This window comes from Malaya genurostris, chromosome 2 (assembly GCF_030247185.1).
Source record: "Malaya genurostris strain Urasoe2022 chromosome 2, Malgen_1.1, whole genome shotgun sequence".
NCBI classification, from domain to species: domain Eukaryota; kingdom Metazoa; phylum Arthropoda; class Insecta; order Diptera; family Culicidae; genus Malaya; species Malaya genurostris.
The window spans coordinates 44,638,279-44,661,344 of record NC_080571.1 but is presented as its reverse complement, the minus strand read 5'-3'; the positions used below and the strand labels follow the sequence as shown (position 1 = coordinate 44,661,344).

At 39.7% G+C, this 23,066-nt stretch overlaps 1 protein-coding gene across 4 annotated transcripts in view; it reads right to left on the bottom strand.

The window, feature by feature from the left end:
- Positions 1-9,784: 9,784 nt before the first annotated feature.
- LOC131430089 (uncharacterized) overlaps positions 9,785-23,066 on the bottom strand; it is a 68,563-nt gene continuing 55,281 nt past the window's right edge. Inside the window, exons 3-6 of one of the 4 annotated variants that reach the window (XM_058594751.1) lie at positions 13,120-13,623; positions 11,806-13,054; positions 11,671-11,698; positions 9,785-11,610 (exon numbers count right to left, since the gene is read on the bottom strand). In XM_058594751.1, coding sequence (XP_058450734.1) covers positions 11,673-11,698; positions 11,806-13,054; positions 13,120-13,623 — 1,779 coding nt within the window. In that variant the 3' untranslated portion in view covers positions 9,785-11,610; positions 11,671-11,672. The remainder of the gene's footprint in view (positions 11,611-11,670; positions 11,699-11,805; positions 13,055-13,119; positions 13,624-23,066) is intronic. The other 3 variants (XM_058594750.1, XM_058594748.1, XM_058594749.1) reach the window with 3 other exon arrangements.

The following is a 23,066-nucleotide window of genomic DNA, read 5'->3' as shown; positions in this document are numbered from 1 at the left end:
TCGCACGTAAGTCCGAATAGCAGCGTTAATGGTTCGGTTGACCCTTTCTACAGGATTCGCTTGGCTATGGTATTTGGAGTTTAGCCAATGCTGAATGCTGAACCGGTCTAACAAAAGTTTGAATTGCTTCGAAAGAAACACGGAAGCATTATCGGTAATGATTGTCTCAGGGGTTGAGTAGCGTAAGAACCAATGATTTTTTAATACATTACATAACGAATCGCTATCAATCCTACGTACTGGTGTAAGCATAACCCATTTACTAAATAAGTCTAGGACAACCAGCACGTATTGATTCCCTTTTTTACTTCTAGGAAGAGGTCCAACATAATCCGCAGCAATGATCTGCCAGGGGTGGGTAGTAATTCTGTGCTTACCCATTGGAGGAATTACTGGTACATTGGCTGCCTTTACCTGCTTGCAGGTAGAGCAGTTTTGAATGTGATGCTTAACATCTCGCGCCATACTGGGCCAATAATATTTCTGACGGATTCTCGCCAATGTTTTATCAACACCCATATGCATGGCTTGATCGTGGTTTGTAATTATGATGCTTTCTCGGTTCTCAGGTGGGATTACCTTTTTCCACTCAAACCTGTGATCATAAGGGTGGTTTGGGGTGGAAACGAATTTATAAAGGGCGCCATCAAATATTTGAAAATCAGTGTATTCATCTGGTTGGCTAATGACTTTTTGCATAAGGTCATCATACCAGGCTGACGTAGCTCGGGTGGATACTAAAGCGACACAACGAGATAATGCATCCGGAACCACATTATCTTTTCCTTTCCGGTGCAGTATGGTCATGTCATAATGCTGCAGTGTCAAACTCCACCGGCTACAACGAGAGGAAGTTTTCCATCTGGTTCGCAATATGTGAGTCAAGGCGGAGGAATCCGTGACCAAAGTGAAATGCGACCCCTCGATATACCCTCTAAAGGCCTCGATGGACAGAAGAGCAGCTAAAGCTTCTTTCTCGCACGCGTGGTAATTTCTTTGTGGAGTAGTTAGTTTGTGCGAGTAGAAGGCAATAACCCTCTCCTGTCCATCCAGTATCTGAGTTAGCACTCCAGCTACAGCCACATCACTTGCGTCCGTCTGAATAGCGAATTCCTTCGTAAAATCTGGACTAACGAGGATGGGCGAAGTAATTAATTTGTCTTTTATACGACAAAAGGCTTCTTCGGCCTGCTCATTCCAGCCGAGTGTTTTAGTTTTGGTTTTTAGAAGCTCGGTGAGAGGCGCAGTCGTACCACTAAAATCTTCTATAAAACGACGGTAATAGTTGGCCATTCCTAGGAATCTTCGTAGTTTCGTTACCGTGTTGGGTCGTTCGTATTCCACTATCGGTCTTATTTTCTCCGGATCTGCACGGAGGCCGTCAGTAGACAACAAATACCCTAGGAATGGCAACTCTTTAACACCGAACCGTGATTTTTCCAGATTAATGGAGAGATTCGCTGCGTTTAGCCGCCGAGCTATTTCTTTCAGCAATTGTAAGTGAGTTTCAAACGATTCACTCACGATGACTATGTCATCTAGATACACGAACACGTTTGGTTCTAATTCGCCGTGGCCCAACACCTGGTCCATTAACCGCGATAAGGTGGCTGGGCTGTTTACCAGGCCAAATGGCAATCTGGTAAAAGCAAACATGCCCTTGCCCTGAATGCTAAAGGCGGTATATCGTCTTGATCGTCGTGCAAGAGGGATTTGCAAGAATGCCTCTGACAAATCAATGGTGCTTAAATATTTTGCTTCCGGAAGCTGTCCCAGAATACGACCGGGATGGGGTAAAGGGTAGGCATCCTTCACCGTGCGTTCATTTATTTTACGCGCATCAAGGCAAAGACGAACTTTGCCAGATGGTTTGATCACTGGCACCACATTTGACGACCAATCAGATGAACAGCGTTCTATTATTCCTACCCGAAGCATGCGATCAAGCTCTTCGGAAACTTTTTCTCTTATCTTTGGTGACATAGTGTATGGATATTGTCGGATAGGAGGTTTTGTTTTCCATTCATCGAGAATTTCAATAGAATGTTCGATCAGTGGGGTGGTAGGTAAGCAATCAGGGACTGCTGCTTTAAATAATTGCTTAACCTGTTCGAGTGTTTGAATCTCATTCTGTGAGAGTGTGGTCGTGGCTACATCGGAACCGTTATCACAACCTTCTTTCTCTATGAGGGCACATTGTTGAATGTGGGGGTAAATATTAAAGCGTGACCAGAAAGTCATGCCTAACAGACAATCTACCACCAGCTCGTCAATCACCAGCACAGGTACCACCTTTACCTTTCCATCGAAATTAAATGGAACAACAATTTCTCCCATGATATTCAGAGGACTTCCATCCGCAGATCGTAGTTCTAGTGGCTCTCTGGGTGTCTTTAATTGTATGTTAGACAGTCGCTGATAAAGTCTTTTGCTTATAAGGGTACGGTTACTACCCGAATCTAATAAACCCTTTATTTTGAGATGATATATATGCACCCACGCATAGGGACGGTTATCATCAAAATTTGGAAGAGTAATTTGCAGAATTTGAGAATTTTGATCTAAGTACATGTCGGAATCGACAGATTCACAACAATCTGAGTCGCTATCGAAAGTTATACTGTCTACGCCGTTTTCTCGGATGACCGGCGATTTTCGGTCACCTGAAATCCGTTTTTTCTGCAATACGGACAATGTTGTGTGTCGAACCCTTTAAATCCGCACACGTAACAAATCAGTCCTTTCAAAGACCGGCACTGTTCAATCTGATGGTTTGACTGACGACAGTACAAGCACACATTCGCAGCAGGTGGGGTGAAACCAGAGATCAAAAATTCAAGTGTTCGGTGTTGCTTTTTGGGTCCTCGGAGCCTTTTGGGTCCTCGGAGCCAGGTTTCTTTTGTTCGTCTAAACGTTTGCCATTTGTTAACTGTCGCGAAAATGATTCAGTTTTAACTTTAGATGTATTATTTTTGTTTTGATGATTCCCGTTACTGTTCTTGGAATCGGGAAAATTTTTTTGGTTAATCACATTCACTGATTTCTCGCCGCCGAAAACCTTTTGGTACATCGAGAAGTTTGATGCATCAATAAGGTGCCCTGCTTCGACCAGTTGAGGAAGATCTGCCACTGGTTTCCACAGAAGCGCTTTTTTGTAGTCAGTGCGTAGGTTACGCCTTATAATGTCAAGCTTTTCCTGATCATTCATCGGCGTGATCATAGAACGAAACATTTTTTCCAAATCAAAAAAATATTCTTGAAACGTCTCGTTTCGTTGTTGCCGTCTTTGATATATTCGCGACCTAACAAGTGTATCCAGCTCTGGGTGAACAAACGTCTTACGGAGCTCATGCACTAAGTGTCGCCAATTAAACAATCGGTATGCTGAGCGCATAGACATGTACCAGTTAGCTGCTGGTCCTTTAAACAAATGAAAAGCTGAATCAAACAATTCATCTTCGGACACTCGCTCAGAAAGAGAAAGTTGTTCCACTACTGATAGAAATTCATTAAGTTTCATACCTTGGTCAGTACCGGAATATTTTTCAATATTCCACTGCGAGACTGGTAATGTACGATGGGACGTTGGGGTCATTCTTGGATCAAAATTGTTACTAGTTACTGTGAGTGGTACTGATGGAAGCACAAACGGATAATGAGGTGGGTCAGCAGAGCTAAATACTGGGGTTATATTTTGTGCTATTTGTGTGGAAGGCACTGGATATTCTATTGGAATGCGTGGTTGAGACTGTGAACTGATTATTTGTGATGGGTTTGTAACAGAAGGGTAAATTGGCACTGTGTAATGAGAGCCACTATACACTTGTGTGACCAGAGAGTCTTGGTGTATAGGGTGTTGGATCGGTACTGTTTGATGGTTCGTAGAATTTGATTTCGTTGTTATCGGATTTGGCCTTGAAAGAGAATCGGTGAAAGAGAAACCCGAAGCGGTGCTGTTTGTATAAACACACGCACTCGGTCTCACCATAGGTGTAGCAATCGGTCTAGAATACTGATTAATAACTAACGTGTTGTTAATAGCATTAGCAATTGTTTTCGGGATGGTCCCAGTATAGTTTTGTGTGTCAGATGTACTTAGTGTTTTTTCTGTACATACTGTCGGCTGATGGGCAACGTAAGTAATAGCCGTTTGATTATCGCTCACTGCTAGCTTGCGCGCGCCATCCTCCTTAAATAGTTCATATTCTTTCCTAATATTTCTCAGGATATGAAGCTCTTTTTCGAGATCTAGCACTGTGTCTCGAAATTCGCTTAAATCTTCTAAACTAGCGCGATTTTTTACTATACCTAGCCGTCGGAGAGAATCTATTAACTCGAGTGCGATTGGAATGTTATTCGCTTGATCGTCATCTCGTTCTTCGTTTTCGGTAATCGGTAATTCGTTTTCTTTATCCCTATTCTGATCGGGGTTCGCGTTGCCTACTGGCTCTGATTCGGATTGGCCGAAATGACGATTAAGGTGCTCTATGACCCTATCTAAAAGTTCTTCAGTTTGTTCGCGCAATGAATCTAAATTTAAATCTATCACCAGCATCAATCGATTGGCTACGTGAAGCAGTAAAGATTGACTCTTCGGTGCAATATTTGGACTTATTAACACGGATAACTCAAATTTATCTACTTTCTCGACACACGCCTCAACTTCTTTCTCCGGTTCGAGAACCAAAGTTTTTTTCGTCCATCCGTATTCGCGCTCTTGTTCAAACGCGTCGCGTAGTATTCGGCGACGTCTAGACATTGATTTTTCACCAGTAATTATCACGTTTCGCGAAGCAAGCTCTACATCTAACTCGTCGCCATCTAAGAAATCTACCCTCAACTCTAAATATTTTTCCTGATATTTTCTCTGGTAAATCTGTTTTCCACTTCCATCGTTACAATTCTTCACTATCAAAACCAGAACAGTAAGCAATAAAATACAATTCACTCATATATAATAACGCAACTTTTTCTTAATTTTACAAATAAATAATAGAAATGTATGCACTATCTCGGTTAACCAACAAGCGTCTCGTAGTTCCCAAAAAATAAGCCAATCGCGATAATTTATCTGTACCAATGATTCTAACAGCACACCGCGGGCCAAACTATCAAGAAAACCAATAGCAGGAACGATATCGAAACACTTGACGAATGGTGTTTTGAGTCTCCCGGAGGTACGGTCAAAAATATTACAATTTAGATTGGAATATTTTTGTTTTAACGAGGATCGCCAATTGAAAGTAACGTGTTGAACACACCGCACGGCTAGCTCACCTCTTATTATGTCTCAGGGTCGGCCACGTACTCGAGAGGACTCAGAACACCATACTCACCCGGGGTTTTGTCTTTAAGAGATCACGCGCTGAACAATAGTAGACCATCCAAATCAAAGGAATTGACTCTCTTATAAGGAAAAGAAAACTAAATAAATTTTACAATTTTATTGAATGGCCAAATTTGCACGGTTGCGGCGCCGATCGTTGAACGTTGGGGCCCTTGGTGGTCTTCGTGATGGGTTGATCGAGAGAAGGAGAGATAAAGTGACATACCTCGTGGTTCAGCTATATAGGACCGCCGTGGGTCCACGGTTTCTGGCGGGGGTAGCAGCAACACTTAGCCTGGTCGAATACTCGTTGTCTCAGTGTCAGATGTCCAGGATTAACAACTGGTACTGGTAACGTCCTTCACGTGGTACTTCAATGGCTGATGGCGACTTTTTCCGGGACCAGTCTCGTGGGTCCAGAAACGTAGGGTGGAACGTAAAGCGTAACTTCGTCTAGATCGTCAAACGGAACGTCGACACGGGGTAGGAATCTTCGACGTCTCGATGCTTCACCACCGCGTACTCCGGTTATTCCTCGCGGTCACACGGAATGGTTTTTGGATGGTACCCTGTATAGCCGGTTAACAGGTTAGGGTCTCGGTAATTTTTCGTGAACAGGTTAGGGTCTCGGTAATTTTTCGTCACTGGCTCTGACGCTCACCAACTGATCACGATCCCTCTAGCTTATCCTTCATATCACCTATCTCTCTCTCTTCTAGATCTCTCTCTCCCTCTCTCTATCCTTAATTCCGGAAACAGTGGTTCTGCTGATAATGTATCCTCTCCATCCTATCGTCGAATTGGTTAGTAGGCTTTATCGGTTGAAAACATTTAGGGTAACCACCTATAACAGTTGCGTAATTATTATCTACCTAGATTGTCACCATTCAGGAAGAAACGACTGCGTCGTTGGGATAGGCTACCGTTCCAGATGGGAACTGGTACTAGGCCCCAACGCCTGGTATGGACGTTCCGGGGTGGGTACTAAAGACCTCTTTTACCTCCAACGTATTCATCTAGCAGGATATTCGAAGCTCTCTGAATGCTGACAAACTAGACAGATTTCAATAGAACTCATCGTAGTTTATCGGTTTTTGTTTTATGTTAGTTCGGATTAGTATTGAACTTATTCTATGTTAAACAAAAAATACAAATATAATTGAAGAAAACTTTATAAGCTAACCACAATGAAAGAGAGTCAAAAGAAAAATAGCAAAACTTTACATTATCTTAAAATCTAAAGCTAAATCTTATTGTCTATTTTCATATATACAACTTTGGATGGAATTTTATTGTTACGAAAATTGTTCGGTAACACTACGTCTGAGTATCTGGGACGCTCTCGAGTCCCTTCGAATCCTGAAAAGGGCTTCGGCAAGGTGATGGACTCTCCTGTATCTTGTTCAATATTGCCTTAGAAGGTGTGATTCGAAGAGCGAGGATCGACACGAGTGGTACGATCTTCCGAAAGTCTGTACAACTTTTTGGCTTCGCTGACGATATTGATATTGTAACACGTAACCTTGAGAAGATGACGGAAATCTACATCGGACTGAAAGCTGAAGCTAGGCGTATCGGACTGGCCATAAATGCGTCAAAAACAAAATGCATGAGATGAAGAGGCTCTAGAGAAGAGATACTACCCCTCCCCCCACAAATATTGATAGACGGTGACGATATCGAGGTGATTGACGAGTTCGTGTATTTGGGCTCACTGGTGACCGCCGACAATGACACTAGCAGAGAAATACAGAGACGTATTTTGGCAGGGAATCGTGCGTAATTTGGACTCAGAAAAAGTACGCCCCCGCACGAAATGAGCCATCTACAAAACGCTTATTAGACCGGTTGTTCTCTATGGCCACGAGACCTGGACTATGTTGGCAGAGGACCAACGCGCTCTCAATGTTTTTGAAAGAAATGTGCTGAGGACCATCTATTGCGGAGTGCAGTTGGAAGACGGAATGTGGAAACGGCGTATGAATCACGAATTGCAACAGCTGCTAGGGGAATCACCCATCGTACGGACAGCTAAAATCGGACGTCTACGATGGGCTGGGCATTTCATAAAGATGTTGGACGACAGCCCAGTAAAAATGGTTCTTGAATCTAATCCGACTTGTACAAGAAGAAGAGGAGCGCAGCGAGCAAGGTGGATCGATCAAGTGGAGGGTGATCTCAGAAGCGTCCGTGCCTTGAGTGGCTGGCGACGAGCAGCCATGGACCGAGTTATGTGGAGACGTATTCTTGATACAGCAAAGGACACCCCAGGCCTATAGCTGTTAGGTAAGGTAAGGTATGTAGACATGTAGAACAATATTCAAGGAATCACTACTAAAACAAGTCCAGGATCAAGAAAACATATTAGTTGTAAACATGATGTTAATACTGAATCATTCAATTCAATTTGAAATTTATAATAAAGACAATAAAAGTGAGCATTTAAAAACTTAAAGTGTGTTATGATCGAAAGTTTGTCAAACAAGATTCGAATCATGTCCGTATAATAAGTAAGTCGTGGCATGACATTCCTTTTGTGGAATTTAGCCTTTCTGTTTCAACAGACTTCGCAGCCGATTCTTAGTGTACAGAATCATTGCATGGCTAGTACTATGGATCCTACTGACACTAAGAATCCTTCCAGGTCGGGGCTCGAACATACGACAACTGGTTTGTAAGACCCGCGTCCTATGCATTGAACCGTTAACCCGGGACGATCATGTCCGTATGCTAAGTTCAATTAATATTTTTTTAATTGAAAAAAAAAGTTCAATTAATACAGAGTAAGTAAAAAAATTACTCATGCTTTCTTCTTAGCAAATGCGTTTATCCGGGCCTTTCGTTTGACTATTTCCATGAAGTTTTGCACTGCATCCTTGATAACTCTCCTCATCAGAAGAACAGCACCCCACATTATCAGATCCGAGTGGATTCCGAATCGGCGAGAAATTTTCATTCGGAATTCCATGTGGAAATCATGTGGAATTCCGAATCAATTCCAACTCCAGTGCAACAACCGATTCCGAATGAATTTCGCCTACAACCGGTTTATTCGGAAATCTGTCGGAATTGAGTGAGAAGATGCGGACTGAATTCTCAATTCGTCGTCTTCTTCTTCTTCCCCGATTTTGCACGAGCTGATTTTCAGTTTATTTTTAAATGAAAACATTTTATAAATGAATGTACAAATTTGAGTCTTCATGTTTTTCGGATATACAGAACTAGTGAATAACCAGTTCTTCTTAGAATCCCAACATAAACTGTTGAAATTCGCTGGAAATTAACATAACGGCCTACCTTAGTCATCATCCATTCCTCTAGCTGGAGTGTAGGTAGTGAAATGGCTTAATTCGCCTAGATTTTACACTTACACATTCATAAAATGAGCGAATATTCAATGACATTCATAATGTCACTGTCAATCGGGTTGATCGAGCAGCCAACTCAGGCGAAAATTCTAGCACTGAAAAATCATGCAGTAGAATAAGAATTCATTGCTCATTCCGTCATTTCGATAATGTGGGATATTGTCAGTTTTTCTCCAACTGCAACTCACTGACAACAGCTTTTCTTTTTCTTCTTTCTTTTAGGTTGACGCCATCTCACTTGAGATGACGCCGATTTGATGGCACAGCAGCTTAGGCTAAACTGCGGAAGTGGAAAACAGCCTTTCGATTCAATAAATAAATTACGACCAAGACTGATTCCAGAGGACATTTTCGTCCCACCAAAAAGTTGCCATTTTCGCCCCGGTCTATCCTACAGAAATCGGATGAAGGAAACTTTCTTCTAAAGCCTCTGTAGATATAGGTATGAGGATAGGAAAAACAATTTTTCTATTTAAAACTTTTCAAAATGGTTTTAAAAAGATGACTTCCCGTCCGCACGATATATTCCTATCTCTGTACAACGTTTTAAAAAAAGATTTGAGTCGATTGGATTAGTCATTTTAAATTTATCTTATGAACGGACAGTTTCAATAAAACACGCTTCAAAGTTTATGTGATTTATCATAGAGTGCCCTCTTAAGGAATGGAATAATCTTCAAAGTTCTGAGACACGATTTACTTCATTTTTTTCATACATCCAGAAATATGTTCGTCGGACCAAAATATATTAGAGTGGTAAGAATTCCTACGTTACTCTATTAATAAAAAACCTTTACAATGTTTATTTGGTCCTAGTAGGTTTTACACGAACATGACATAACCTCGCCAAATTCACTGAATGAACATCATTTGACAGCTAACGGTGGTTTACTTATGTGTTCTTTCTAATTTGATTAGATGTCAATAGATATGTAAACAAACCACCGGTAAATGTCAAAAAATGAACTTATTTCATCATGAGTTCAATAGTGATGTCAACTTGCAAAACCTAAGTCAGTAAGATTATTTAATAGAAGCAGTGTCATCATTTTTCGGCAAATTCTAAAAAATAACAGTTTTTTCACTTCCATTTTCTTTATTTGTTAACTATCTCTTTAAATAAATATTTACAAAGATATTTCTTCCATTTTACTCGTTGTCTCGTTACCTTGTCGCTCAATAAACATACTTTAATGTTTTTCACATTTTCATTTTTAAGGTTTTTTTTTCGTACTTTTGTTTTTTTGCTAAATCTATTTTATTTTAATTTTCCTAATGTAACCGTGATAATTGTTAGATTTTTCTTGATTATTTTCCGCTAATCGTTCACAACTGTTTATCAAAAGAAAGCAAATGTTAGCTTTCTCTAGAGCCAGTGTTGCCGTTAAAGAAAAGGTTGGGGCCTCGACTTTTCTATTGTTTCTACTTCAAATTTGGTCACTGGTGCATTTGTTTTTTTTTGTATACTCGAAATGCCTGCACTATAATCGCTACCATTATTTGTTCATTTTAGCTGTAAATACTGTTATTTCTTTCTGCCTATAGCAGGGCGTGCTTGTGCTTGCTGAATTCATTGTGAAAAATCCTAATACTCGTGAGCGTCTACTATGTTGAACCTAACAAAAGTTTACAAGTACATCAGCAGTCGGAACACTGATTGGCATCGAACAGTTGGAAATCGAGCTCGTTTCACTTTTACTAAAAGGAAAATTCTGGCGACTAGACTAGTTGGCGCCATCGTTACTAATCGTATCGTAAGGAAAGCTAAGAGGGGAGGGGGAGGAGGTGCTAGTTGAAGACTGTTTTATCTATAATAATTGGTAGGTGTTTTACAGTCGTTACCGAACCACTGGTGTTATTGGCAGAAGCTTTTTTTTTATTTTTGTTCAGAAAAGTTAGTGCGCGTATATCGATTGTTCAGCTAGAGTTAAGGTGAATCTATGTACCAGCCAGGAAACAATGGGAACTACAATTAAAGCAAATAAATAGGTGTTCTTTAGATTCAAAGATACTTATATCAGATCCGGAGGGGTGAGCACATGCTAACACCATCCGGATCTAGTTAAACAGGCTACTCAAAACACTATAACATACTGACAGTTTTGAAAATCATTGATAATTTATATTTCTACACGTTTTACATTAATTATCGTTTTTTTTTTGCTGAAAACTGGGGATCTAATGAAGTTTTCCATTCCAGAGGCATACTCGAGGTAAGGTGCGTCGATAATACCGCCGGTTGGTAATGACTATTCATCTGGCAACAATGTTTCCGAAACATTGAGAAACGTCAATCGATCCGACTGCGAACGTCAATGTCAAACTGACGAGTCAAATGTTCTGAATACAGTGTTCCCTTATGGAATGTATGTTGTCGGGAAATGATGGGGAAACGAGGAATTTTGAATAAATTAATCGCAAAAATGAATAGGTTAGAAGGGAATGGAGGATGTTAGCGCCATGGAGTAGATATGTTTATGGGTATCAGATATCAGATCAATGGGTTAGGTTAGTCTCCTCTTTTTTGTAGTTTAAATGTTACTTTTTGGGTTCAAATTAGTGAAGTGATAGCGTAAGTCCATCGGATTGGTAATAGTTTCATCGTTTAAATACAGATGTCACTAAGATTTTGAGAAGAGGCATTATAGGACTTTGGCGTTACTTTTGTTTTATATACGTTGGCTAAAATGTTAACATGCTTCGCTGAACTCCACCAAGTAAGCAAGCTGCTTCGTCCTTCGAGGCATGGTCCGTTCTCTCGTGGTGGAATGAAGGACCCCTGGCCAGAAACCATAAGCATCTAACAAAACAAAACATAACCAATAGCGTAGTTCCACATGCAATAACGTCGTTGTGTACTGGGAGATGGGCTGAAGCTTGTTTTTTTACTGTGCCACCAGGAACACGTGTGAGCTGCTGGAGGGAAAGAGATGGATGGTAGGATGAGTGTTGTGTGTGTCAGTACCGGGACCCTACTTTTACCTGGACAGTGGCATGTGGTTAGCTACAAAAAAGAAGAGAAAAAGAAACCAAAAAGCGGGACCAGAGGGAGCGGTTTGGTTGCACATTAGTTCACCTTGAGAAACTGCGACACGAAGGTGGGCGCCGTACCTTTACGATCGAAGTGTCTCACCCGGACGAAGAGGAACGCGGCTACCAGCGAAGCCACCGCTAGCACTAACAGCAACATCACCAGTCCACCAACGAAGCTTGGTACGGACATGCAGATCGTTTCCGGATCAACCGTGCGTTGCGATTGAATCACGACGGTTTCGTTGTTGGCAGCACTGTTCAAAGCAAAGTTCACATCACCTGGTGCAACCACCTGGATGACCCGTTCCGTGTTGACATCGGTCATTTCTTGAGCGTCGCGTTTGTAGATTCGTGGCTTCACAATAACCGTCATGGTTTCGCGTCGTCGACGAGCACCCCGTAGATCGTCTAGGCCTTCAACCGATCGTGGACGACCACCGAGACTGACGAGGTTACCTTCGTTGACCATGTCATCCTTTCTCTTGGTTACTGTCACATAGGACTGACCTGGTGGAGGAGGCGGCGGCAGGTTGATGTTGTCATGAATTTCATTTTGGATTTGGTTCTGGCTTTGATTTGCCTGCGATGCATCCGATTGACTTTGACTATCCTTATTTTCGGCAGAGTTTCCTGATGTCTGAGCCTGTGGTGGCGGTACCACGCTATCCTGATTCTCTGAGTATGCTCCGGCGGCATCAGCTGGATGTCGTGGATCCGGGTAGGCTGGTGGTACTCCATATTCCGGCAATGACGGCGGTCCGTATTCTCCACTTAATGCTCCTGGGGCTCCGTATTCACTGGAGATACCGTTACCGGATAGCGCTGGAAGACCGTAGTCTCCTCCGCCGCACTTCGGTTCTGGACAATTGTACCGACAAACTTGGATAACACATTGGAAATGTACGTTCATGGAATCTGGGAATTTGAACGCTTGGAAGTAAGCAAACGATACTACCGAAGCCGATGGTCCAAAGTTCTTGATTTTCTGGAATTTACTCATGATCTTCGGCCGAACAACGCAACCATGTTGATCAACCAGCTGGATTGGAGCGCGTTTTCCATCATGAGCAACACAGTTGCGTACCAACATATCGAACTTGTTTTCATCGTCCTTGATTGCCAGTACCATGGTCATGGTTTGACCGATCTTCACGATACCCGAAACCTCGGAGGCCCACGGACCCTTGCCGACTTGAATTTGCATCCAGCATTGCAGGTTATCTCCCAGGAAGTTGGCAGTTACAGCATGAAGCATATCGACTTGGAACGGACGGAACGTGACGGCCTTCTCGTAGAAATCGTACCACGTACAACGCAGCTTGCGAGCCTACAACAGAAGATCAGACGTTTATTCTTACCATTGATCCTAGAACGAATGTGGACATCACTTACCTGATCCCACACCTCCTGTACGTAAGGATCGTACTGAATGATGATCGTGTTTTCCACGTAGCTACCGGACGGGGTTGGCGATCCAAAGCTAGCGGCATTGTGGTTAGCCGAACTGCTCATGCCGCAGCTGTTCAGGAAGATTTCGAATGTTGCACTCAGATGTCCGGTTCCCGGTTTCAGATGAACACAGTGTGGATCACTGTAGAATCCCTTCGAGAAGATCATACCGTAGAAGGGTCGATCGAATTCAATGTTGACGCGCATGTGCGTCTTTTCGCATTGCACCTGCAGGTGCTTAATCTGGGGACTATCGTTCGTTGCGGACAGAGGCCACGGATCGTCGCTACCACCGCTGCCGCTACTGCTGCTACTGCCACCGCCGCCGCCGCCACTCAACAAACCAGGCGTTCCATATACTGGTGATGGTGCTGGCGGTCCATAGACGGCTCTGTGCTCCAGCGGCAGGGCGGCCGAATCTACGAGGGGGGCATCACAGTCGACATTCTGGAAAAAAAACGAGTGCGATCGGCGTAATTAGACAAGTGTAACAATTTCATAAACATTAAACATATCGTCTTCAATCATTTTCCAGTAGGAAGGAGAACAAGTTTTCATATCTTTATGGCACTCGTTTGAGGTACTCTTCATCGAGTGGATTGTTGTGTGTGTGTGTAGTTGTGATAGATGGTGCCAGCGGACGTACGCAATTACGGTAGCCGGAATTGTTTTAATTGCAATCCAACGGAACTGGCGTTGTAAGTGTGTTTTTGAGGCTCATTTCGAGACGCAAGTGCGTTTGACAATAAACCCACATACGATGACTATCGCACCAGTTGCGAAATGTGTACTCAACCAGTTTAACGATGCTAAAATGTTTCAGTTTTGGTAATAGATGTCGGGAATTGTGCAAGAAATTTGTGGGAGGTGATTATGTTTTTCCGTTGGTTTTGTGTTCCAGTTAACCGGTTCAAATCTCTAGTTTTTGCGTACGAGATGTGGGTTATAGGAAAACCGGACTACTTTGACCTTTGAATTATTACATAGAAAGAATTCCGTAACTGCTGTCATGATTAGGAAATCATGAAACCAGTCATTTTAACTTCTTGTGAAGTTTTGGTAAATGTTCATCATTTTATGATCAAAAAGATTCAAACCATAAGCAATAAGTTTTTTTCCATGAAAATTAATCAGAAGAAGGCGTTACTTGAGAAATGTATTTTATTCGAAACTCGTAACTTCAATCTTCTACCCGAATATCACTTTGAACCTTTTGCTCAAGTGATGTGATGGATTGCTTAATAGATTGATGGGAAGCCATAAAGCAGACATTGGAAAATAAGAATTACTTAAAATGTTTACTTGTAAAACAAGAAAATTTCCGAAATCGAAAACCAATTTCTGATGCCAAAAGTCATAGAATTACATGAAAATATCAGATGCTCAGCCGATAAAACACACACACGTAAACGCGTTATATTGACATATATCGGAAGGAAACAAGTGCAACTAGATTTTCCGTAATGATTATTTCATTAGTATTGACTTCGCACTTTCTAGTAATACTAGAAACCGAAATAGTTTTATTGAAATATAAATATCAAAAATATAATTAAACTAATGTCACAGATACCAAAAATATACTTGTTGATAGTAATTTAACCCATTATAACCCGGGGGTTTTAAAATTTGAATCAAATGAACTAATATCATTAGTTCCATCATATTATGTGTTGAAGATTATGGGAAACGCAAAACCACTGTTAGAAAACTTTTCTAAACGAAGTTATTCCACCGTATGATATATTATACACCCAAATGTTAGCATCAAATTTTACATTACTTTACACATTATTTGGGATTTTTTTCATAGATAAAACCTTCTTAGAGCCTCTGCTAATGTTTTCTCACAAAATATAAGGATTAGCGCATAATTTGACCAAAAAATACAAAGCAATATATATCTTACTTTTGCACTGCCATTTCTAGTCGTTAGTAGGTCTTGTTATCATGAAGCTTTTGGGTAGTGCAGTTCCACAGTAAACATTTTTTGAAAAATAGATATTTCTGCGTAGGATATATCATACGCTAGGACATAATGGGTTAAAAAAGAAGAAAAAATATTTTTTTTATATCATTATGAGAAAATTTGGCAACCATGCGATGTGATCATTTTCGCCCTGTGGAATAAATACCAACGTATCGGCCACAGTGTAGCCATATTTACAGATTTTTTAATTACTCTATGCTGAGAAAAAATATTTATTTAATTAAAATATTTAGATTCGGTCTTTGATTTGAAATAAACATGAAAAATGTTTTGTTGAATGCACTTTTTTGTTATATATTAACGTTTAAAAACAATTAATTGAGCATACTTCTACTGTTGATTTATTTTGCGTTGTATTTATCCTCTTTTGTCTTTAAACGAAAAGCTTCGAATCGCTTTATTAAAGAATGCTTAAATTTGTAAACTTGATTTCAGCTACAGGATAGAGTAATCAATTGTTTTCAACTTTTTCCACCTCAACGTATTCATCGTAATATGTCACTTTTATGTTCCATCAATAAATAAATTAGTAAAATAATCTGAATAAAACGAAAAATGAAACTTTAAAAAAATCTAGTTATTATATTCATTAACATTTCTACAGTTTTACTTACGCCATTCTGATTCCTGCTTTGATGACAAAACCCCAAATATTTCATGTTGAACGCAAAATCGAATCCATTGTTGACGTATTACCGGATCTTTTGGAAACCGGAAAAAAGTCAAGTTTGGATATAAATTCTTAGGGCGACCACAATGTGGAACACAACACTTCATTCTTCTCGTAAAACTAAACCCACTTTCGAGTTTACACTAATTTAACAAATCTTTTTTGGTTACAAATGAGATTGAAAAAAGTGAAACATTCTCTGAAAATTTTCATTTTCATCGGTGAGCTAAAATTATACATTTTAATAAACTTGTTTTCTGATTTTCTTTATACTTGGCATCATTGCTCGCGTACCCTGCAAAAGTTTTTTCTTTTCGCAATGTGTGGGTAGCAACATCAAAATCAGCCAATCAGAAACTGGTCCAAAACAAAAGCAGCCCCCCAGTTGTCAGGTCTTGTATTAGAATAAGATGAAAACAAAGTGCAAGCAAGTGAATTAAGCGCAAATTTTCATCTCATATTTTTTTATTTTTTTTATTTAATTATAATATATTCAAAGGCACACTGCTAAAGCTCTAAAATGCCAAGGGTATTTTCTAATCTTGATTAACGACTAACTTAAAACTAGGGTATTATCATTAGGGTAGTGACGTGTTCCGGTCGCAATGGTCGATTCGGGAGCGGGTCATTGCGCCGAAAGCCATTTCGCCGAAAGTCGTTTCGCCGAATGCCATTTCGCCGAAAGTCGTTTCGCCGAATAGTTCATTTCGCCGAAAGTCGTTTCGTCGAAAGGGAAATTTCGAATACATAATTATTTTTTATGCCTCCTGTATAACTGATGTGGCGCAGCCACATAACCGAAGCCAAGATGGCTCGGTGGCATAAAGCCGCCGAGGCGACGCCGGCTGAGTTGGCCGCCGACCCGCCGTCGGAAGCGGCGGCCTCTTGCATACAAACCTGTAACCGCCTCGTTTGCCCGGTCTACTCAAAGCTAGGTTTCTTTGCTTTAGTTAGGTCCGAACGAGCGGTAGCGAGGTCGGACAGCACACGAATCAAATCGATGTGGCGAAGCCGCATTAAATATTTTTTTATTTAGTAAACGGAAAATACCACATACATTTGCTTGGTAGATACCTATGGAATTGCTTTGATGATTAGTAGTCAACAAGTTTCTTTGGGAACTCCGTTCTGAGGTTCATGAATCAATCTTTATTCAAGAAGTACAATTGTAGGTCAACAAAACGGGCGTCACGTTATTATCTTTAATTTGTCTTTATTTTAAATCGATTCCCATTACGATTTAAGACATTTGTAGGAATCGGCGAAATGACCCTTTCGGCGAAATGGCTTTCGACAAAATGACATTCGGCGAAGTGGCCCATTCGGCGAAATGATATTCGGCGAAATGGCCCTTTCGGCGAAATGACTTTCGGCGAAACGGCTTTCGGCGAAATGGCTTTCGGCGACATGACCCTGATCCGGTCGATTCTGGTAGATTCAGCCTGCAGCTGGCGATCGGCGATGATCGGTTGATTGAATATAATACGAGTGTCTTCCAGATGACGATTCTACGTATCAATGGGTCCGCGAGAAACACCCCCAGGCCACGGATACCCGGCGGGTGGCCCATCTCATATTTTTGAAGATTTTTTTTGCATAGCGGGTAATTTTAGAAGTTTTCAATCGTTGATTAAACAAATGAAAAGTGAACAGTATTAATTATGAAGTCATCCAACATTGAATAGTGGTGTAATCATGACAAAACAGTGATCATGTTTTGAGACGAATTAATTAGTATTTATTTAGAAACATGACGAATTGTAATACTTGACATTTGACATTGCTTCCTAAATTGGAAAGTAAATTTATTTGTTAATGAATAAAACGATGACTGATGGATTTAAAACCATCTTTTTAATGTAGAAGTGTGACAAAACCTAAAAAAACATGTTAAAACATTTCACAGTTTGGTTCAGGTACGTTGAAAGAGATGATTCATGTTCAAAGAAGATAAGATGAAGGTATGAGATGGAGTTAGGAGCTCAGATGTATAAGTCATTAATTAAAAGTAAGAGAAAACAACAAAACAAAATATGTTAGAATCTGCTCGGTTCTGGCTGCTTGAATTTGGAAATTCGTATTTCATAAGAATATTAAAAAAACGCATTTCATGAGATTCATAATAACTGATCAAATTGTTCAACTCATAAAGTTGTAGTGTATTGTTATGAGCAGTGTTGGTGATTGCCGATAATTTGACAGAAGCTGCTCGATATTTTTCTATATTGTATACAACATTTTCAATCCGGTAGAAGATGCTACAAGAACTCGAGTCTCTCAATGCATGAACCGTGAGAGAATTTTGCTACATTTCTTCGCTCCACTTCATACTCTGAGTATTTCACGGCCCTTAAAAAAATTACAGTCTGATAATGATCGGTGCTGTGTGGAATTTACCAAGAGAGAATCGCAAGTTGACAATTATCGCAGAAAGTTGAATCGATGATTTGACTTGATGATTCTCATACTAGGTTGCTATATTTCAAAACCCTTGTGTGGAGCATTCACATACATTTTCATAGACACAACTTATACAAAAGTTGAATGCACACAGTTAGAAAAGCGGCAATAGTAAAATGATTCTATCGCAATTATCAACTGCCCATATAGAATCGGATCGTGAAACGAGAATAAGCGACCGTTTGTTGCTTCAGAGAGAATCCCCACAGTAGCGTGCTAACTGCGTAGCCATTCTATGTTAAATGAACAATGTCGGTTTTTTATGTTGCTGTGATGATATCCGTCTCTCTTTGATGGCACTGATTGAATCTGAGTATTAAAGAATTTTTAAGGAATTTCGAAGATGTATAGGTGATCAGTCAAACACAACAAGTATCACACTTAGCATTCACATATCTCGCTTATGAACCTAATGAGCAGTACGCAGCTCGTGTTTAAAGTCAGTTTGATCAGTAAGAATAAACAATTTCGTCATAGGTGAGAAAATCAATTATAAGAGCATTTTGATTATAAATCGAATGATAAAATTTACCGTCTTAAACAACATGCACAATTATGTTTCTCTCATATTAGTAAATTAAAAATTTTCTTGGTTTTTAACCATCCATAGTCAGTATCTGTTTTACTAGGGAACAAACGTAAACTTTGTATTTTTACACGATACGCTTTCTCCGCATCTTTTCGTTGTGTTGAAAACCAAAGTTTTTTTTGAAGCAGTTAACAGAGTTTACATATCTATTGAAGCAGTTAACAGAGTTTGCAAATCGATTGGACGCAATTCAGGGCAGTTTGGATTTTTTCTACAACATCGTTTTTTTCTCTTCTTCAAGCGCAGTGGGTAGACGATAAGACAGATAAACAAACGGATGTAATGCTGTTGACAGATGTCCAAGCATTCAAATTTATTGGTGGTGGCACCTGCTGTTAAACGCAGGCAATTTAATTCTAGGCCCAATATATTCATGGAATTAAATCCGCATTCAAAGGGCAATCATCTCGTAACATATGTAAGACTCATGATATTAAAATGAATGCAGGATCAAAAGATCAACAAAATGAATGGACAAAACAAATGACCAAATCAGACGTGTAGACTTTGGAACCCACTGAGTAAATTCTCGCTTGCAGCAAGTCACCAATCGCGGCATCAGGCATCGGCATCGGTGGTGTCGGTATAGAGGCAAACTTTCACTTGCACTCTACGTGACGAGCCTTCGTGTTTTACGATATTCCTTCATTCAGTTTTGGTTGCTCTCGCTAAATTAAGCTGCAATCAGCGAATATTGTCATTCCGGACTGGTGGAATATCTTTAGTCGAGCGGAGGCGAACGACGATGAACTTGACGTGTTTCGAAGAATTTCCATCGAGTGCGATGGGTGCTTTGAAAGTTGGAAAGAAACTTGTAAAGCGGGGTGGAGAGAGTACAACAAAGGGCAGTGAAATTAGTTTTATGATGTAGTCGTTGATGTATACAAAACACATTTTAATTAAGTGACAATTGTATGGAAAAAAACGTATTTAAAAACGGAATTTTATTATTCAAATAAAATTCGAAGCATCGGAGGGATTTGTTTAGAAATTGTACAGAAAACTGTTCAAATGGCGAATAATATGATAAACATAGCATTTATCACTTATTTATGAAAATAGATGCTCCCACAATCTGTAGTAGATTGCTACCAAAACTGAATTTCTAGAGCGTTTCTTTACACAAAATTTGCCTTGCACAAGCACGGTTGCCAAATGAAGGTTGAACAAATGCCAGAGACATAACCGGAATAAAGTGAATACGAAGGAAAATGACATCCATAGATTTTTTTTACTGTAGATTACAAATGAAATTGTAAAATTATAAATTTAAGTCTTCTGAGACCGACATATTTGAGCGTCAAAAATGATTTATTTTTACAGTTGCTCTAACATCAGTTTAATGTATTCTTACATATTTTTAAGTATGTTAATCGGCTTGTTGGAAGTTGGCACAATTCACAATTTTATCATCAATTGCTGACAATATTTCTGATGACATAGAGTAAGATTGATGTTGTTACGTTTATAACAACAGGATAACGAACAAGAACTTATCACTCTTCTGAAAGGGCACCCCATACTAATGGAAGACGTATTCAGGCCAAAAACTTTCCACGATGTCAAGCATCCGAGTAACTAGCAATTCTGCTGACAAAATTGATCAGAATCCGGAATACAGAACGAGGTCAAGTGACACGTTGCACTAGTTATTTGAAGATTTGTGCCTTTTATGTGGCTTCTCATCATTTTCCTGATGGGAAGAAAAGAATAAATGGAACATGGGTGAGGTGGAAAAACAGCACAAAGCAAAAATAAATAAATCGTTCTGCATCCACAAAAGGATGCTGAACGATGTGTAGATGCACATTTAATAAAACCTCCAACCACCGAGAAGATCTAGAGATCATACAAAAGCGACACCATTCTACATTCCCGGAAGAATGTAGAACGATTCGCAATATGTATAAGCAGAAGTAAATTCGGCACTCCATGTCAAACAATCTGCTACAATCTTTTGGGGTAGAAACAGAAGGGATTCATTCACTCCAGGAAGAACGATGAACTCCTCTGACTATTGTTTCTTACCATATTGGATGAGAAATGATAGAATATCCTTCGACTTTAGCTTACCATACACAGATCCAACCATGTATGAAGAACCAAAAACCTGGATACGTAGTATCGTCAATGCGGGACAGTTACATATCATATGCTATGAAGTACGCAATCGCCATTACACAAATCGTCAAAATAATACTCAGCACGCTGAGTGATAGTCATGATAGTTGAGTTTGCAATGTCCAATATGATCTCTGACAATAATCCTGCAATGATGTTTGGATAAATGCAATAGTCATTTGGAAAATAATGTGGCGAACTTGTCCGAGATAGTTGATGACTGACAATTTCCGGCATCCGAATTTTCAACGGCGAGTGAAATCTGAACTGCGTCATCCATCTGAAGTCCTGTCTCATAGGATGAAGATGCATTAGTTATATCATCCCACACTTAAAATTCAGATACTTGAGTGAATTACATAACCATCTCAACAAGCCTTAACAAAAGCCTTTTGTTTTGCAGAAAAAAAACGTTGGAGTCTGATATTTTACATGTAGAAAAAGTATGCGAAATTTGAACAAAGTTAATAAAGCAGTTTTTAAATGACGATGGACATGTACTTCCGAAACCAGCTTTAGAGAAAAACGCGTTTAAAGTTTGTTGTCTATATAATCGAAGGAAACAATTTATTCTTCTAAGGGGGCGGGTAGGGTCTAACACTTTCGAAAAATCATAATTTTTCTTTGTATTTGGTCATGTTTTATTATTTCAAGAATGTTTTGTCAAATTTCCAAGTCAATCGAAGCAGAAATCTTGGGCCTGTGCGTCGAGCTCTTACCTCTTCGCAGTATGAGATAAGTAAAGATAATGGCTCATAATTTCCAGAGTTTTGTTCCGATAGGTTTGAAAATTGTACAAAATATTCTTGAAATGTTTTACTTTAAGTAAATATAAAGAAAATATAAATGATTTTTAAAAAATGTTAGACTCGCCTCTTAAGTTTTATTACGACGTTTCAATAGCATATTATTTCTGTATAATGTTACAAACCATATTTTTATCGCAAGATGCTTGAGAGAATTTCAAAATGGTATATACTATGATATAGATTAATGCGTTTTTTCTAGAAATATCTAGTATCAAGACATGGGGTAGTTTTTTTTTGTAGCAGTTAAAAGGATGTACGCTTCCATTACTTTGGATGACTTCGTTTCAATGTTTTTGGGGCAGTTTACACGGAAATGTTAGTTAGCTATCGGACCATCTACGATTTTCACATTCGTACAAAACAATTCTACCTAAACTGGGAATAAAACTCTAACAACTCCCCGTGTGTCGTTTTGGCTACCCGGACAACCATGGGCACCAGACGGCTGCCAAAACCGTTTCAGTTAACTTTAATTTACTGGTAAATTCATCTAGTTGGCAGATCTTGTTAGTTAGTGGATATATAAATCTACGTTGGTACCACTAGTCCTCGGTTTCCGCTTCCGAACGCACCGGTAATAGTGGAGAAAAGGTCCAAAAACGGAGCTAACTTCGATTTCTCAGCAACGGTTAAACCGATTTTCATTTTCAGCAACGGTTAAACCGATTCATGATTCAAATTAAAGCTCTCAGTGTCTGAAAAGATACTGTGCAATTTCATCCGAAATTATAGGACGCTGAGTATCAAAACTTTCAAACTGTCATATGGAATGATGCAAAACCGGTACGCATCGGTACTTGCTGATACGGAATAAGAAAACATCACCACAGTGTGTCCTGTTCATTTTGTATAGCGTGCATTTAAATCTATATTAACTTGATATCACTGTTTACAAATTGAAAAGATTGTGGTAGTTTCATACTAAAAAAACGTGATTAATCCACCTAGCAGTGAGATGATACCTTGTTTTTATCAATACGCATGTATTTTTGCATGGATATTCTTAGGTGTTTTAGTTCTCATGACATTATTTTAATTATCGTCGTTTTAAACGGCAAATTGAGATTTTAATCACTCATTACCCTGTAATGCCGAAACTGCAAAACATATCGAATTTCAATCTTAGCGTGCGACAATCGATTGAACATTCCATGAGATGTCGAAGTAAGTTCCACTTTAGAGTTTTTCGTCATTATTTATGGTACTTCCAGAGCCGGTATTCAGGAATTAGCATAGCCCAAAATGATTCGA